This window comes from Trematosphaeria pertusa, assembly GCF_010094035.1.
Source record: "Trematosphaeria pertusa strain CBS 122368 unplaced genomic scaffold BU26scaffold_27, whole genome shotgun sequence".
Lineage (NCBI taxonomy): Eukaryota > Fungi > Ascomycota > Dothideomycetes > Pleosporales > Trematosphaeriaceae > Trematosphaeria > Trematosphaeria pertusa.
In genome coordinates, this window is record NW_022987238.1 from 46205 (window position 1) to 63264 (window position 17060).

The window sequence follows — 17060 nt, forward strand, 5'->3', positions numbered from 1 at the left end:
CCTTATCTCATCTGCCCCATCTCCAACTCCATCAACAATGGCTCGTACCAAGCAGACAGCCCGTAAGTAATTACTTATTATCCCTTCGCACCCTGCGCACCGCGCTGCAGTTGCTGCCGCCGCTCGCATCGTCGCCCGCATCGTCGCCCGCATCGCCGCCCGCCTCGGGTTGGTGTCGCAGCGGCCTTCGCTTGTCGCGCCACTCAGCATCGCGACACGCTCCCACCTTTCTCTCGTCGCGCCTTCGCGTCGCATCACAACAAACGTCGCCGCTAACAACTACCGCAGGCAAGTCCACTGGTGGCAAGGCCCCTCGTAAGCAGCTCGCTTCCAAGGCCGCCCGCAAGTCCGCCCCGTCCACCGGCGGTGTCAAGAAGCCTCATCGCTATAAGCCTGGTACCGTCGCTCTCCGTGAGATCCGTCGCTACCAGAAGTCGACCGAGCTCTTGATCCGCAAGCTCCCCTTCCAGCGTCTCGTCCGCGAGATTGCCCAGGACTTCAAGAGCGACCTCCGCTTCCAGTCTTCTGCCATCGGCGCTCTCCAGGAGTCCGTTGAGGCCTACCTCGTCTCCCTCTTCGAGGACACCAACCTCTGCGCTATCCACGCTAAGCGTGTCACCATCCGTACGTCTTTCCTCGTGCCCTTGTTCACTTCACTCGAGCAGTCGCTAACAGTTCGCAGAGTCCAAGGACATCCAGCTTGCCCGCCGTCTCCGCGGTGAGCGTGGTTAAATGCCTTCTCTCAACATCGTCTGACCTGGTCAACTTCTTCGGACTGATGCAAGCATGATCGGGTTGGTCTCTTCTGGCGTTCATGGGTTTATGGTTCACGGTTCTTCCATCTTCTGGGTCTATGGGTGCGCACCGGAGCGGTGCTGGCGATGTAGTATACCATAATCAGTGAAAGGGTCACTGACCACGATTGACGAAATCGATCGGTTATTTCAATACCTTGTCTTCTGCATGGTGACGCCTTTGCCCTAGCTGCTCTCGCGCTATTGTTTTGGCACTGACGTGACACGTGTATTGCGTCTCGCGTCTCTGTTGACACCTGGAGGTCCATGTCCTTTCGGACGAGGACCAGCTAGCGGATGGTATCTGTTGACACCCGTCTATAACGCGCATGCATACACTCGTCAAAGACCGCTTCACGCCGCTAGGAGCAGGATGCGCTGCCGTCCTAGTATTCTCTTCAAGCCTATCGTCGTCCATAACGTTCTTCATTGTCATGTCCTGGTAGACAGAGCTTCAATCATGGATGTTCCCGTCCAATGTGACCACTACTGACCCTCCCTCTGTCGGCCAGGAAGCACCTTCATCGTCCAAGCTCGCAATTCCGGCTGCAGATGGAAAACCAACCGTAGTGACCTTCTTGAGGTATTGCGGTTGTCCTTGTAGGAGCTCGCTTCTGCTCGCCGCATTATGTTGCTCACTGTCCTATCCTAGTCGCCGAGAAGACGTTCCTCGGCCTGCGCACCGTCGCCTCGCAACATCCAGACGTCCATTTTCGTAGCCGTATTACACAGCGATGCGCCCTCTACCGGCCGCTGGCTGGCCTCCCTCCCCGACCCTGACTAAAACCGCGCTGCCGAAATAATCGTAGACGACGAACGCAAGATCTATGCGGCATGGGGCTTGGGGGTGACTTCATTCTGGCATGTCTTGAGTCCCTGGGAGCTTGTATTCAGTGTATAGGCTGGGGAAGGAGGATGGCATTTGGAATCGGCCGACGGAGAGCGGGACGCGCTGGCAGAGCTCGGGGAGCTTTGCGGTGGAGGGGGGATTGTGAAGTGGGGAGGTTTGAGTAGGAGCGCGGATGATGTGCCGGATTTTGTGGAGGCTTTGAAGGTGCTGGAGGGCAAATGAATGAGTGAGAACAGACTGTAATCTGAATTTGCCATAATACTGTGTAGTTGCCCACTTCAAGGGTGGCTGTCTTCCAAGGTAATCAGGCTTCAATGTGACGAGCATTGAATGCTGGGCGAATGCACCACGGCACTCGAGCAGATTCACCCGGCGCGAAACGCGTGGAGGCCGCTGTGGACGGAAAACAACTGCAGAACCTAAAAGTGCGTCTAACATACCAAAATTATTAATAAACAGTATTACCGTGGGCATGAGTTCCCTTAAGAACGTCCGTTTCATTGGGCGACGCGCCACACCTGCCGATGACCTCACGACACCACGCGATCCCGCGCCAGAGGCGAAATCAACACCGCGTCCGCCAGCTAGAGACGCCCGCGCCTGCGCCCGCGCCCGGAGACTAAAAAATGGCACCATGGGCGACAAATCCATTTCTGCGATAGTGAACGCAGAAGCCCACAGCGACTACGGGTCCGATATCGACCTCCGCTCCCTGCCCGCGCTGAGCGACTATGGCTCAGAATTCGACCCCAACGAAATCGCCGAAGACACGCTTGTCGGCGAGCTCCTCGTGCAGATAGCTGCGGCTGCACCGAAGGCAGTCCTTTATCCAAGCATAGAAGTGCAAGAGGCGCTGGAGCATAGGGAGGATGAGGGCGTTGTGGTCAACACACCGTGTAGGCCTGCGATCCTGCAGCGGACGAGGGAGATTCGGAGTTCGCCTGCAAGACCGCTTGGTAGGAGAAGCGCGTCGGTGGAAGTCGAGTACGATGGCTGGTCGCGGCGCGCTTTCAGCGGTACGTTTCGAAATCTCGGGCTGGGACTACTACGCGTACTCGTCGACTGACCTACTGACAGCGTCTAGTCCCGAGAGAAGAACCGTCTTCCGAAGCACTGGGACGGGCTGATGAGCCTTCAGAAATGGCCGATGATACGCGTACACCTCTCGAACGCTTCCGCACGAAGCCCAAGAAACCGCTCTCCGTCACAGACCTCGTCTCGCCAGCATGGTGCGAACTACAGTATCTCTATACGCTGACCAAGTTCGGTCGCAAGCCGCCGACGCGCGCCATGAAAGCCGGCACCAAGATACATCAGACACTCGAGGACGAAGTTCATACAGTTGTGCCCGTGCAAGTGAAGAGCAAGGAAGACCGCTTCGGTCTGAGGATATGGAACACTATACAAGGACTGCGATGTCTGAGAGAAACTGGCCTGACGCGGGAGCTGGAAGTGTGGGGCGTCGTTGACGGACAAGTAGTCAATGGCGTCATCGACGAGCTGAGCTACACATGTCCAGACCCCAATTTTGAGGAGCAGCTTGAGCTCTCGAAAGCCAAGAAGAGCGGTGACACCTTGCCACTCGGACAGCTAAGCATCGAGCAGGCCTTCGCAAAATCTGGGGTGTGTCACCTGGAGACTAAAAGAGACGACGAGACCGCATGGATAGGCGCCCTAGAGCCCGACCGACAGGTCTACATCGCGGACGTTAAAACGCGCGGCGTGCGCTCCTTGCCCACCGCCGCGTCTTTACGACCAACATGGATGCAGCTTATGCTCTACCGAAAACTCCTCGAATCGCTCTCGCTCAACACTGTCGATGCGGAAACCGTGTTCGTGCGGTACAATCTAATGCCCCTGGAGTCTTTCTCCGAAGTTTTCATGCTCGACGCTAGCACTTCCAGCGGAGCACAAGAAGGCGATATGCACATCGACACCGAAAATCCCTACAGCATCCTCCAAGAAAGCGAACTGCGCTCCCACCCGAACCTCCTCTCGCTTTGGTCCCTCATGATCACCGAGTTCCAAGCCACCATGCCTTCTATCAGCGATATCCTGCGCGCTGAGTTCCGGTACTCCAAGACAGGCGACATCATCGGCAGCGAGCTTACCGTGTATAACCCTGACACGATCGATGAATATGTCAAGAGCGAAATGGAGTGGTGGAAAGGAGTGAGGGAGGCTAAAGGCGTGGAGATTGAAGAGGCCTTCAAGTGTAGGGTGTGTGATTTTGCAGAGGAGTGCAGCTGGCGGAAGACGAAGATTGAGGAGGCGACGGAAAAGCATCGGTTGAGGCGGGGAAAGAGGGAGAAGAGCGCTGTTTGATCTGGCGCATGTGGAGGGGTGTCGAGGTGGGAGTCCTGGGTAGGCTATAGTTGGGTGTATAGCTAAGAGGGCTGTGCCCTTGGAACGGATGGTTGGTTTGTGCATTTATTAGTGCTATGATATCCCGGCCTTATGATCTATGTAATATATTATATGGAGATTTTCTAGTCTGTTAGAGCTGTTGGGGCGCTTTGGACTTAGAATTTAAACATAAAGTGCTTTTCTCTTTCTATTATCCTCAACGGTTCAACACAGGAGCATGCCAGCTTCAACCTTTCCGCTCAAGGTTCTTGGTAAATTCCCACCGCCCAAATGTAAGAAATCCAGCCCGATTCCCTCTACTACTACGCAATGTGGTTCTCATTACTGCCCACTCGGCGCTAGATAAGGTCCATATCCCGGCGGCGGAAACTTGGGTGTCCCATCCTCATTCCACGTGAACTTCTGCGTCCGAATCGTCCGCGCCGCCCACCCGGTCAGCGGATCCCGCATCCCATGGTACACGATCCAGTCCTCGCTGCCATCCGGGCTTTTCGTGAAACTCGCATGGCCCACTCCATATGCCTTCTCGGCGGGGTTCTGGTAGAAGACGGGGTTTAGGTGCTTGCGCCAATCGCCCGGGTTCATGGGGTCGGTCCCCACGAGCTCGAGGAGTGCGAGGCAGTAGTTGCGATTGTCGGAGCGGGCAGCACTGAAAATGACGAATTGTTGGCCGGTGGCGGGGTTGGTGAGCTGCTGCGGGGCTTCGTTGGAGGAGAGACGGTCGTTGGAGGCGCGGCCGTAGGGGGTCTTTTCCCAAGGGTATTGAGGGACGGAAAGAATCTGTCGCTCTGAGAAAGGTGATGCGACTGTCCACGGGTTCTCGAGCTTCGTAATGCATAAGTTGGCTGGCCAGCCGTCGTACTGTCGGTACCAGCAGCTGTAGATGTGGTACAGGCCTGATGAGTGCTGGAAGTACGTTCCATCGATAGCGAATTGATCGTAAGTATCTAGTTCCGCTTTGTAGGTGAAGTTTGCGGTCCAAGGGGAGGGGCCGCGACCTTCGAGGACGTACATGCCTCAACGTGACGGCACAATTAGCAGGGCGCTCAGAAAGCTGGGGTACAAATACCGCATGTCTTAGCTAGGCAGCAAACGTTGGAAAGTGTCTAACATTTGCCCTAAGGTAGGGCGTAATATAAGGAAGGTTTTGCTTACTGTGTATAAGTTAGCATATATAGTCTACTATTTGTACCGGGGCCTTAGTACCGGTGGTGGACGGCCGGGCAAGTGTACTCGCACCACATCGCTTGCTCTGGGGGTGGGTTGTCGAAGTTGGGATCTGCAGTGAAGATGATGTACCAGGTGCCGTTTAGGTTGTGTATCTCGGGTGCCCAGAGGTCCGTGGAATAGTTGAGGCCTTGCGGTGGCTGGAAAAGAAGTCGAGATTCCGCGGTGTTCCAGTCCCTGGGGTGGGGTTAGCACGGCATATATGGAATTGCTTCAGTGCATCACGTTTCTCCTCGGTCTCATGCGGGCGGTCTAGTTCGTATCCCCCCTTCTTATTGTTATTCTTTCGAAGGCGCTCTTACTAGGGGCCGTACTGCCGAGTATCCTGGCGCAGGATAGTCGCATGAAAGGGCGAGGGGCCGTGTGACTTTGAGCATACATACGTAAGAACCTGGCTACGCAGAAGAGTGATATTATCGTTGGTGGTGTAGGTCATGTAATACCAGCTACCATGCCGGAAGACCCATCTGTAAGGATTAGCAACGCTTCTTCAAATTTTGCGATATAGGGGTTCCAACTTACGGATCCGCACCGACGGATTCGAGAATCGGATTCGTAAAAGTCGCACCTGATGAGTAGTTCTGGCACCATCCTAAGGCAGCGAGTGCTGCTATTGCGAGATACTTGAACATGGCGACCGGGCAAACGAGGGAGGGAAGTAGAAGGGAATGAAGAGGAGGGGTGGAGGATAGAAGTTCGGGAAGCGGACATATTGCACTACTTGTATAGAAGGGGGCTGGGAGGATGAAAGCGGGAAGCAAGTGAGGGTACATCGTGGTCTACAACGGAGCACCATCCTGGTGGAGCCTCGGAGCAACGTCGCCTTACTCGCTCGCCGGAGGAGCTTCATTTAGCCTTGCTGATCAAGGCACAGACGCGGGAATTTGGTCAGCAGGTGACGGCGGACGAGTTGAGGGTCCGTGGAGGATAGCCGCTCGGGGGTGAGGTGCGTCTCCGCCCGCTCCCCGCATCTACGCTGCACGCTCGGGCCCCCATCGCGGCCGCTTTTCTTGGCAGGAACTTGTCGCCTCCAACGCTGCCGCCTGTCTCCCACAACGCACTGCTGCCACACCATGAACAACCAGCAGTTCCGCCGTCTTGTGCTTGACACGCCAAGGCAGGAGAATGGCGGGGCGAGCAAATCGCCTGGCGTGCGGACGCCCGCCGCCGTGCTCGGCGCGCGCAAGCACGCCAGCATACCCATGACGCCGTAAGTTGCTATCCCGTTGCGCGCCCCTCCACCGCTGACTTTCAAATGAGTCGCCAAGTGGGTCGCAGCGCAATCCAAGCAGATTTCGCCCGCCAGCTCGCCGACCGAAATGCGCGAGCCAAACCACAGAAGACGTTCAGGTCAGCCGCCCCGAAGGGCACCAAGCTCGCCGCCGGATACACCGACCGCACGAAAGACCGCATCGACGAAGAAGAGGACGAGATGGCGCAGCGGATCAAGAACCTCGAGGAGGCTATGAATCTCGGGGAAATCGATCGACCCATGTTCGAGAAGCTGGTACAGGAGATCACGGGCGGTGATATCACTTCCACACATTTGGTCAAAGGCTTGGATAGGAAGCTGCTGGAACGCGTGAGGAAGGGCGAGGATGTTTTTGGCGGGTCGTCGAGGGAGAAAGAGGGGGACGAGCCAGATGTGGAGGATGAGTTTGACGAGCTGGCGGAGCAGGAGATTGGCCCCATCGAGAGACAGAAAATGGAGAAGAAGGGCGAGATGGCCCCGCCGAAACCCGTCACTGGAGTCAAAAGAAGCAGGAATGATTTATTAGCGGAGCTCAAAAGGCAGAGAGAGGAAGCAGCTGCCGCAGCCGCAGCTGAGCACGAGAAGAAGTATCCAAGTCTAGGAGCTGGTTTCCGGAAAGTCAACGCGCCCGGTACATCGAGGATCGAGGTCGATGTGAAGGGAAGAGAAGTGCTAGTCGTAACTGATGCAGATGGCAAGGAGAAGCGCAAGATTAGGAAACAGAAGGTCGAGGAACCGCCGCCAGATATATGCCACGACCTGGACGATGAGAACAAGCTCATCAACGTGCACAATCTGCCGCCACCGAAACCTACCGAGGAATCAGAAGATGAGGACATCTTCGAAGGTGTAGGGTCGAATTACAACCCGCTGGCTAACTTGGACGATGACGACGAATCGTCCGAGGAAGAGGAAGGCGAAAAGAAGCCCTCAGAAATTGCGGAACCAGAAGCAGATGCCGAAGACAGCGAGCAGAGGCAGACGCGGGAGCCTGAAGCATCAGAATCTAGAGAGGAAGTCGCTAATGACCAAGAGTCCACTCGCCGTTCATCCCAACCTTCTACAGCAACCGAACGTCCACCTAGCAAACGCGACTACTTCAAAAACACCTCTCGCACCTTCGCCCCCAACGACACCACGACACCTGCGGGATCCTCCACCGCCGACGCCACCGTGCGCGCCGCGCTGCAAAAAGTGCGCACTCTCGATCCCAATTCGACCCTCTTCAACGACCCAGACTCGCAAGAAGCGCGCCTCAAAAAGCGCGCTGCCGAACTTGCCGCCCGTGACCGCGATATGGAAGACTTGGACATGGGTTTCGGTGCGTCGCGGTTTGATGATGCTGAGGAGATGGAGAGGGAAGGCGAGAAGGTCAAGTTTTCGGAGTGGAGGGGTCTTGGGGCCGAGGAGGATGAGGAGGAGGGGCCCGAGGGGAGAGCTGGGAAAAAGAGAAAGAGGGGGCCGAAGAAGAAGAAGGGGGATAAGAATAGTGCGAGTGATGTACTTCAGGCGATGGCGAGGCAGAAGGAGAAGAAGGCGCTGGGTTGAGCGAGTCTTCATACAGACATGTTACAGCCCGTAACAATACCATGAGGATCGCGAGATAGCCTGAAAGAAGGGACTTCACGCTTATCGCAGCGTGGACGTAACCAGATCCAATGATGCCTTCAAGGCTGGGTTGTCATTCCTCTCGAGGAAGAATCTATCTATTACATAGGTAGAAACTACACAGCAGCATCAGCTGCTCCAAAATATGTCCTTCCTCATTCCATCCCTTCGCTCTCCTCCCCCCATTCGGCGCTTACTCCATCTCCGCCGTAACATTTGAGAACTCGCCCTTCTCCAGCTTCGTCTTCCAGAAGATGGGATTCGTGTCACTGAAGCCGTGCTTGACCCATCCGTCCTCCTTCACATGGTACAGGTTGATGAAGCCGCCGGAGTACGCATCACGGTGCGTAGCAGCTAGGATACTCCGTCTACCGAGCTCCAGCGCGTCTTCGTCTGAGAGATCGTACTTGTATTGTGCGTCGAGCACGCCGTAGGCGAAGGTCTGACCGGAGCCGACGCAGAAGAGGTTGCCGGCGAGGCGCGTGCCGTCGCTGTCGATGTAGTAGAGGGCGGGGCCTTCTTGAGGGGTTACACCGGCGCACATGGTGCCCTGCATCCTGTTTAGCTTATGGAAGGGGGAAGGAGTATGATGGGTGAATGTACCATGGACAGGCCCATGCCCTTGTACGAGTAAACGAGGTTGGCGAGCATCTTGGAGGCTGCGGCGACGGAGATGCGGCGCTTGTGTCGCAGCTCGTGGAGACGACATAGCATGCCCAGGTATGCCAGCCAGTATTGGCAGTCCTATCCTAAAATCAGCACTCTCCTCTCCCTCCGCGTAGAGGATTCCGGCGCTTACAGCAGCGCCACCAGCCATGGTCCCCAGCAGGCAGTTGTTGATCTCGATGACCTTCTTGACCGTCTGACTTGCTATCCAGTTGCCGGCCGTTGCCCTAGAGTCTGTAGCCACGATGATGCCGCCCTTGAAGCGAAAGGCGAGCGTGGTTGTGCCGTGCGCGATCTTGATGGGGCAGTTCGGGTTTGAGTAGTCGTCTGTCATTGCGCGGAGCCACGATGCGGACTGGCGGGCCTCTGGTCAGCAGACAGCTCGGAGAAGCTTTCAGAGGATGAAGGGCCGGGAATGAGGCGTACCTGAGCTACGGGCGGCAGTGCAAACTTGAGGGAGAGTTCTGGGGTGGGTTGGCAGAGTTCCTGCTGCTCTTGCTGCGACTGGCCCTCCTCCGCGAACGCCGGACGGCTGTATTGCGCCACTAACGAGTCCATGACTGGCTATATGTCGATACGGAGATGGTAGGGGGGGAAATATCGAGGACGAAAGGGGCCGCGATGGTGGGGGGTGTCTGCCGTGAGGTTGAGGTTGGGGTTGTGGTGTTGAAGCTCCCCGGCCAGCTGTGTCGTCGGCCTTGGCATTGGCGCGTCAAGCTTGTTGCCTTGACCAGACGAACCGCTCCTCGCCAACTCACGTCACAACAACGCCATTCCGACTTGCTTGTTATGGATACTCTGGAAGAGCGTTCGTTGCTTTCACACGCGCCTCGCGAGCTCTTCTTTCTACAGGGCCCAGAGCCCCCTTCATGGCCGCATTCTTCCTCCCCTTCCCACATCTACCTTTACTCGCTGTCGCTTTCCTATTTTCGTAACTTAACAACTCCATGTTTCTGCCGATTCCATCTCCCGTATGCTCTCGCGCATTTACCGCTGATGCTGACCTATGGATGGAGATCCACCATTGCCGCACGTGTCTTTCTATACTGAGCCGCAGGCTTTGGTGACAGCAGGAGCTAGCAACGCGAATAGCGGACTTCCGGACTGGGCTCACTGACTGCTACTGATTGCTACCGACGCCATTACTACAGCCAATTAGCACAACATTATAGTACACCGGCACATGTGGCGATATGGCGCTGTCCAAGCTCGCAAAGGTGTAGTGAGCTAATTTCTGCTGAGGTTGCAGCCGTTCCCAAGTCTAGGGCCGGCAACTAGGAAACCTCGAAACCCAAAATCCTTATAGTTCTCTATTCTTTCGTCAGCCCCAATCTCTTTACTTCATATTTGGCAGTGTCGGGCTGGCTCTGCCATGATCATGTGTCCCCATTGAGACTCGAGGTCATCTAAGACATGCGCGCGCATCGCCATGTGCAGCCCCTCCAACCACCAGCCCCGGTCACTCGGACACGAAATGGGAACATGTGTTTGCATACCCGTGGTACCTGCAGCCGTCATAAGCCTCCTTTGTCTTGTATTCTGCTGGCAATATGCGACCTCGTGGAGAAGTGCGACTGAGGCATGATACTTTCAGCATGACACCTACTCAGGCACTATAACTCGACGGCTTGCGCATTGGGGTTCCTAAGCACCCCGGGTCATTCCTCTAAGCTAAAACACTTTTGTTTGGATATTTTGCGGTGCTCCTCTCGTTCCATCTCTCTTCCATCTTTTCGAATGTCGAGAAGACGGCACGACTACACCTACACTCCCATAACACCGCCCCAACACGCCTACAGCCCCATCTCAACACACACCTACCACCGCCTTGCACCACCCGTCCGCATCCGCTCCTTACCATCGCACTTCGCCTACTCTCGGGGCCATGTGCTGGATAACCCTCAGCCCCGCCAAACGCCATCATCATCATACACATCATTCCGACCCTGGCTCATCTGTGGAAGAACTCGTTCGGATCCGTCACGACGCGTATAACCCCCGCTATAGTAAAGTTCGCATTGTAGCGCCGAGCATAGTGGTAGAGGACGACCATCATCATCACCACCGTCATCACCTCCACCCACACATCCACCCCTTACATATGCATCCCATCCACAATCACCATTCCGTTCGCCTCCACGGCCCTGGCAAAAAGCGCTGCCCGCCTCCACCACCGCCCCCTCCATCGCGTAATCCTTCGCGGTGTCGAGAGCCAGACCGCGAGCCAATCTATCGCACGCAAATCGTAGAACCAGCACGCACGCAGGAAGTAAGAGAGACGACGCGTATAGCACTGAGGGAAGTACGGCCAGAGAGGAGAGAGAGAGGGAGGTTGAGGAGAGTGGCGGGGTATGAAGTTTTGGGTAGGGAGGTGCCATGGAGTTGGGATTGCGTTAGTAGTGCAGCTAGTGGGGGAGGGAGCAGAGGCGGGAGGAGTGGGAGTGGGCTGAGGTTTCCGCCTTTTGGCGGGATGGATCGATGGATGTGAGGGGATTGTTCCCCTTGACAAGATAGTACGAATTGTGTTGTGAAGCATCACGGGCCGGGCGTTGGATTGTCATGTTCGGACTACGTTCTCTCCATACACCTAGCCATCTCCTAATAACACAATCGCAAAGTCTAGCTCAGCTCGTACTGGCTCATTTGTCGCACCCGTGTCACTTAATTACGAAAAACACCGTGAAAGTAAAAGAAAACACCAGGGAAAGTTCGTCGCACAAATACAAGGTATGATGAAACCTTTTGAGGTCGGGTATAAAAGCAAATGTCCCATCCTTTGCTTGAGCAACCGGAACGCCGTTCATAACTTGCGTTGTGGCAATGAAAGTGCAGCGTAGGGAGTAAGGTGAAAGAGAAGGGCTCTACTTCCAGATGACGCCGACGCCTGGGGAGGTCCTTTGAACGCCGCTATTGCAAACTTGCCTTTGAAACCCAAGAAGACCTTTTGAAAAGGGTAACACGAAAAAGAGAAGAAAGGGAGACATCACTTGCTCCGCCTCCGCAAACCATGCTCTTCCATCTGCAGCTGCAGCGCAAGCGCGAGGCTCGCCATATCCTCTTCAGACTCCGCGGTGGACGACATAGCGCGCATCTTCGGTTCAGACCTCGGTTCCACCTTGATCGACTCTTTGCTACCACGGCGCCGACCTCCTGGCGCAGACTTTGGCGTGGTACTCGTTCGGTTGGATGGCCGCGGAGTCTGGCTCGCTTTCCGAGCCGAGGTCGCCTTCGCCGGGCGTCGCGCGCTTGGAGTAACTGGAAGAGCTACGGCAATGGTATCGTACTCTTGGGGTGATGACCGATATGGACTGATACCGTTCGGTTCGACCGACAAAGGGCCTGGGGTGAGCGGTTCCACGCTCGGCCCTAACTCGCTCCGTGGTTGCTCCTCTACGCCATTAATGAGACTATCGGGAACATGCTCGATTGAAGACATGGCTACATCTCGAGATGAGTGAGAAGGCGCATTGATCCTGATTGTATCGTAGGATTGTAAAGCGGGGTCGATCGGCATTGTATCTTCGGGATATACCTCGTTCAATGCTTGCTGGGCGGAGTATGCGATATCTTGAAGACTTGTGCCTCCGATGCTCATGTTCGGCAGAGAAAGCCGCGAATGAACTCCGCCGTTCGTCATGCCGCCATCGACACCAGATTCCTTTCTCATTTTGCGAGCGGCAGTGTTAGGATCTTCTTCACTGATTCGTCGCTTCTTGGACGCCGCACCCCTTGGGATCGGTACTTCGTTCGCTTTGACGGGGTCTACATTTCCATATTCGTCATGTATGCAACGCCGCTGCGGATTTGTTAGTTTCGTCCCAAAACGACAAGCACCAAGCTCACCTTGCTCTTGCGACAGTCAGCACAAGCCTTCACTCGCCCAGATTTGAGCGCGTAAGGATCGGCGTTGACGTCTGCCAGCAGAGGACCACCATTAACGACCGCTGAATTGTCGCCTAGGTTCGGTGGCCGACTGTAGGAGTCATCAAGGTCGCTGTAACGTCGCTTGACAGACAAGCCTAACGAGCCGGATAAATCAATCTTCATCATGCCTCCAATCATACCACTACCGGGTTTATTGGGGTCGACAAGCTCGTCCTTGTGCTTGCAGCGTATTCTTCGCTTCCTGCAAGCATCACAAGCAATGCGCTTGGGGCCAAGCTGTGATGTTTTTGGAGTGGTCAAAGGTCTCGTGGGGTCCGTCTTTTGCAAGAATCCCGTCATAGGCATAGACGGAGGCGGGCCAGGAGTAGCGGGTGCCTGGGGTGCTGCGCCGTTTGGTGAAGAAGGTCCGGTGGTTTTGATCCTTGTTGAATGCCTCTCGGCGGTAGCCCTCAATGCCTCACTCCATGATTCTCGCCCCATCCTCTTGACCTGGGCTGCGCTCAACTTCTTATCGCCACCGGAGTCGGCGGCTTCTGGGAGCGTGGCGTCAGGATAGGCCCACTGAGGTATGTTCTCATTTCCCCTCTTCCACGCAATCCATATTGCAAACCGCCGGGCCAAGACCAGCGGCTCACCGTAGCCCTTTGGTATGGAAGAGGTGACTGCTTTGCGCACCGTCTCGGTGATCCCTTCAATCCTCCCAAGGGAGATTAGTACGGTCCTCCAGACGTAGTTTGCGAGCTCTGGCAGCCCCTCAAGCTCGGCCTTCGAGTAATATCGCCTATTGTAATTCTGTGGACCCAAGTGCGAATTGTGGCCGAACCTATCGGTCTCGCAGTAGAGCGGAATGTCCCGCTTAAACTGAGAGCCATCCAGAAGCAGCTGTTCGACCGATGCCGGGAGAGCATCTTCTTCGAGATATTTGATCAGACAGAGCCACATAATCTTCTGGAAGAAGGGATATCGGAACTTGAGCGCTACTTTGGTGTTCTTCTCAATCTCCAGGACCTTGATCTGCATGCCGTAATGGATTCGGGTAAGGAAGTTTCCCCCGATAACCAGACTGTCCTCGGGTGTCCAAACGGCGTGTATCCAGCCAGAGGGGATGAGCATTGTGTCTCCCGGATACAGATCGACTCTGTAGCATTCTTTGACCTGCAGACCTAGGAACTCATGTCCTTGTCTGGGTGACAGGCACCAGTCTTCATATTTCTTTAGGTTCTGTTTCGTCGGTGGGATGAAGAAGAAGACCTTCTTGCCCTTGACAATATGGTAGTAAACCGACGAGCCACCGAAGTCGATGTGGAAGTCGGTATAACAATCGGCGACTGACATGAGGCAGTAGAACTGAACCGCTGGAGGAGATCTCTTGTCATCTTCCCGCCAAACAGAGTCCTGTAGGTCCATCTCTCGCACTGCCTTGGGCCGACGAATTAACTTCCCTAGCCGGCTCTTCGATACCTCTAGACTGATGACGTTGCGGACGGGCTTCTCGCCCTGTTGTTCGTAGTAGTCGGCCCATTTCGCCATGGTCCATCGCTTGTCCTCTCCCTCCTGTGCCTTTACGTCAATAACGGGTACTCTCTCCTGCGGCCCGTATAGCTCGGAAACACGGCGAACTGTGAGGCCCTCGGGTATGACCATGTCGAGCTTATCCTGGCCGTCGTCAGAGACCATCTCGTATCCATAACGCTCATCGGCAGAATTGTCGAGTAGCGTATTCGCCCCATCGGCATCGTCTGCATCAGGATAAGCTCTGCCTGGAAACTGCGGTCGAGGGTTCAGCGCTGCGGGAACCAGAATGGGTTCCTTGAACCCATTGGTCTTTTCGAGGAAGTCAGCGGAGATGATCTCGGGCGGGAGGCGTGCAAATGTCTCCGGCAGAAACTCGATATCGCCGTTCTTGAAAGCCGATATGTAGTGGTGCTCTGGATTGTCGTCGGAAGTCTTCAGAATGCCCTCATTCAAACCGGCATAGTCCACAGCAGTATGCGCCCTGGCAGACTTTCGCACCTTGGTTGTCTCGCCGAACTTCGGTCGGCACGGCTCACAGTAAAACTTGTCCACATCGCGCACTTCCCTCTCGCTGCTGAAACCAGCGCACGCATAGTGGTACCACTCTTTGCAGCCATCACATCTGATCCACTGCTCTCCGTCGCCGATCATGGTAGTAGAGTCGGAAGAATTGCAACCGGCACAGATGGTGTCAGGTTCGACAACACTGCGCTTCGGTTTGGTAGGTTGAGGCGCTTCCTCGGCGGGAGGCGTGATTGTCATGGCGGTTCCTGGGGGAACGGACTGAGCGCGGGTGAATGCGATGGGTGGCCCATCATTCTGCGTCCCAGGCGCCATGTTCGAGAAAGAATGGCGGCGAGTATGCGGCGCGTGCTCGGTAGGTGGTAGTGTCGCCGCAGGGACGGTGTGCGCAACTTCGGTCCGAAGGTCCTGTTGCTCCGCTGGGAGGCTCTGCGGTGAGTGTAGCTGTTCAGGAGCTTCCGCTACGGCGACAGATGGCACGCCTTTTGGCTTTGGGGTTGATTTCTTCTTCTTGCTGCTGGAGGCGCCATTACGCGGGCCACGAGGCTTACCCTTGGGCCATCCCTGATGCTTCTTAGGCTTTGTCTCTTCGACGGCGCCGCCTTCGTTGACAACTTGGGGTAATGTTGTAGCCGAAGACTCTTCTGGGGGCGTCTGGGTCTGCGCGGCGGACGTACTCGGCGTCTTATCGGACGTAGTTGAGGTCGGTTCTGGAGCATCCTGGTCGTCCAGTGGAGGCGGCATCTGGTGCATTTGGTGCAATGGAACATGCGACGTTCTCGCATATGGGCTACTCGAATCCAGAGGCTGCAGGGAGCGCTGGTCAGAGACTTGGGGGTGGGAGATGCTCCACCTCTTCGATGACGAGACGTGGCGTGGCGTGGAATGCGAGGCGCTCACTGCGAAGTCCATCAGCAATTGAGCGTCGGAGAGCCTCTTGAGGCTGCTTTCGTCTTGGTACTGGGCCGGCGCTGCATTGTCCTGATACATGCGCGCGCCGTTGTCGGCCATCTGCTCCACGTTGTAGGACCAGCCCGGAATGTGGCTCGTGGCCGGCCTCGAGTAGTGTTGGCCATATTGAGGTGAAGAGACGTACTCGGAGCGTGCCCGCTTTGCAGGCCGCTCGTCGTAGGAGTAGAGGGAATCGACCGGGTATGCGTGTTTCGGTGCGCGTTGGCCCGGGGGATGGGAGGCGGTTGTGGGGGAGGTGGCAGCTTGCGATGAGCGACGCGCTGCGCTCATATACGCTGGGCTGGCATGCAGAGAAGATACTGCTGCGTCTGCGAGAGCTTCAATCGGGGAGCCCAGTGCGGGCGAGTATGGCGTGTTCCGCTGCGGCAGAGGCGCCGACCGCAGCGAGGGCTCGTACGCCACTGCCGGCGAGCTCAACTGAAGCTGCGCGCGAGCGGCCACGCTCTGAACTGGTGTCTGCTGTGTAGCGCCGCCGATGCCATTGCTGCTCGGTTTCGGGTCGCCGTCGCCGGCACGGGCGGGGGTTGCTGCGGGCGCTTCGTTTGGGCGGAGGACGGGGGAGAAGGGCTCCCACACGGGCGGCGGAGGAGTTCCAGCGCGCAGCGGAGCTTGTATATAGCGCGATTTCCAGGATGTGACGCTCATGGTGATAATTGCGGGCGCGGGGCGCGGATTGAAGGGGGGGTCGTGTCGGCGGAGGTGCGGTCTCGGTGCTGGCGTCTCAGAGTCAACGGGCTATGGAGCGGCAGCGCGAGGGGGGCTGGCGATGGAGCTGGACGCGAGCGACAGCATATCCTGAAGGCCGATGCGGGCGGAGCGCCGAGAGAGGGATGAACGAGTGTGGTGGGCGTGTGTGTTCTGAGAAATCGCGGAGAGGCTTGGAGGCTTGGTGGGGAAAGGTCTAGCTAGTGGTAGCAGCGACGTGAACAGAGAACCGCCAGCGCTCCGGGCGGATCCTGCGCTCCACCAGCAGGACCGGACTCTGCGGGGAGATGGGCGTGCGGCGAATTCGGGCCGCCGCGAAGGTGAGCGAGTGCGACTGCAGTGAAGCGCTGGGGGGAGGTGTTGTCGGTGGTGCGCACAGCCATTCGCTGGAGCAGCAAAGGTCCGACTGGCACCCGCGAATCTGCGCAGCACCGGCCCCGGCATAGTCCACGCAGACAGTATTCGCTCATGATAATTCTAGCTAACAGCCCCTTGGAGCCCGTCACGCTGTCTGGTCCCCGGGAGACTCATCCCCCAATCCCTCGTGCGTGGCGCGCTGAGTCCCAAGGCCTGCCCCGGCGCCCTGCCGGTTCGAGGAAAATGCTGGGTCACGTGGCCGGCCGCCACGGGGCACGGACCAGCCGCTCCGTCTTCTTCTCCGCGCTCGGCTGCCACCACCCATCTCCGACCGCCTCTG

At 56.6% G+C, this 17060-nt stretch overlaps 8 protein-coding genes across 8 annotated transcripts; 5 read left to right on the forward strand and 3 right to left on the reverse strand.

The window, feature by feature from the left end:
* Positions 1-37: 37 nt before the first annotated feature.
* BU26DRAFT_572332 (histone-fold-containing protein) lies at positions 38-732 on the forward strand (the record flags this gene model as incomplete). The annotated part of the gene is made up of 3 exons (XM_033834235.1): positions 38-62; positions 289-624; positions 683-732. 3 exons carry the CDS (start codon positions 38-40, stop codon positions 730-732), a joined length of 411 nt encoding a protein of 136 aa, XP_033675722.1.
* Positions 733-870: 138 nt separating this feature from the next.
* On the forward strand, positions 871-1860 carry BU26DRAFT_586724 (uncharacterized protein). The gene is made up of 2 exons (XM_033834668.1): positions 871-1394; positions 1447-1860. The coding sequence occupies exons 1-2, from the start codon at positions 1259-1261 to the stop codon at positions 1572-1574; spliced, it is 264 nt and encodes an 87-aa protein (XP_033675723.1). The 5' UTR covers positions 871-1258; the 3' UTR covers positions 1575-1860.
* Positions 1861-2278: 418 nt separating this feature from the next.
* On the forward strand, positions 2279-3969 carry BU26DRAFT_442066 (uncharacterized protein; the record flags this gene model as incomplete). Its single annotated transcript, XM_033824488.1, has 2 exons — positions 2279-2660; positions 2729-3969. 2 exons carry the CDS (start codon positions 2279-2281, stop codon positions 3967-3969), a joined length of 1623 nt encoding a protein of 540 aa, XP_033675724.1.
* A 97-nt stretch (positions 3970-4066) lies between these two features.
* BU26DRAFT_525627 (glycoside hydrolase family 43 protein) lies at positions 4067-6168 on the reverse strand. Its single transcript, XM_033830552.1, has 4 exons — positions 5761-6168; positions 5622-5705; positions 5219-5415; positions 4067-5027 (listed from the first exon to the last, which is right to left on the reverse strand). Exons 1-4 carry the CDS (start codon positions 6009-6011, stop codon positions 4333-4335), a joined length of 1227 nt encoding a protein of 408 aa, XP_033675725.1. The 5' UTR covers positions 6012-6168; the 3' UTR covers positions 4067-4332.
* A 143-nt stretch (positions 6169-6311) lies between these two features.
* BU26DRAFT_556525 (uncharacterized protein) lies at positions 6312-8038 on the forward strand (the record flags this gene model as incomplete). Its single annotated transcript, XM_033832387.1, has 2 exons — positions 6312-6448; positions 6499-8038. The coding sequence occupies 2 exons, from the start codon at positions 6312-6314 to the stop codon at positions 8036-8038; spliced, it is 1677 nt and encodes a 558-aa protein (XP_033675726.1).
* BU26DRAFT_525629 (N-terminal nucleophile aminohydrolase) lies at positions 7975-9443 on the reverse strand. Its single transcript, XM_033830553.1, has 4 exons — positions 9191-9443; positions 8898-9119; positions 8702-8842; positions 7975-8648 (listed from the first exon to the last, which is right to left on the reverse strand). Exons 1-4 carry the CDS (start codon positions 9320-9322, stop codon positions 8292-8294), a joined length of 852 nt encoding a protein of 283 aa, XP_033675727.1. The 5' UTR covers positions 9323-9443; the 3' UTR covers positions 7975-8291.
* A 1112-nt stretch (positions 9444-10555) lies between these two features.
* On the forward strand, positions 10556-11252 carry BU26DRAFT_544717 (uncharacterized protein; the record flags this gene model as incomplete). The annotated part of the gene is made up of 1 exon (XM_033831749.1): positions 10556-11252. Exon 1 carries the CDS (start codon positions 10650-10652, stop codon positions 11250-11252), a length of 603 nt encoding a protein of 200 aa, XP_033675728.1. The 5' UTR covers positions 10556-10649.
* Positions 11253-11308: 56 nt separating this feature from the next.
* On the reverse strand, positions 11309-16713 carry BU26DRAFT_556528 (uncharacterized protein). Its single transcript, XM_033832388.1, has 2 exons — positions 12608-16713; positions 11309-12560 (listed from the first exon to the last, which is right to left on the reverse strand). The coding sequence occupies exons 1-2, from the start codon at positions 16301-16303 to the stop codon at positions 11748-11750; spliced, it is 4509 nt and encodes a 1502-aa protein (XP_033675729.1). The 5' UTR covers positions 16304-16713; the 3' UTR covers positions 11309-11747.
* Between the last annotated feature and the right edge of the window lie 347 nt (positions 16714-17060).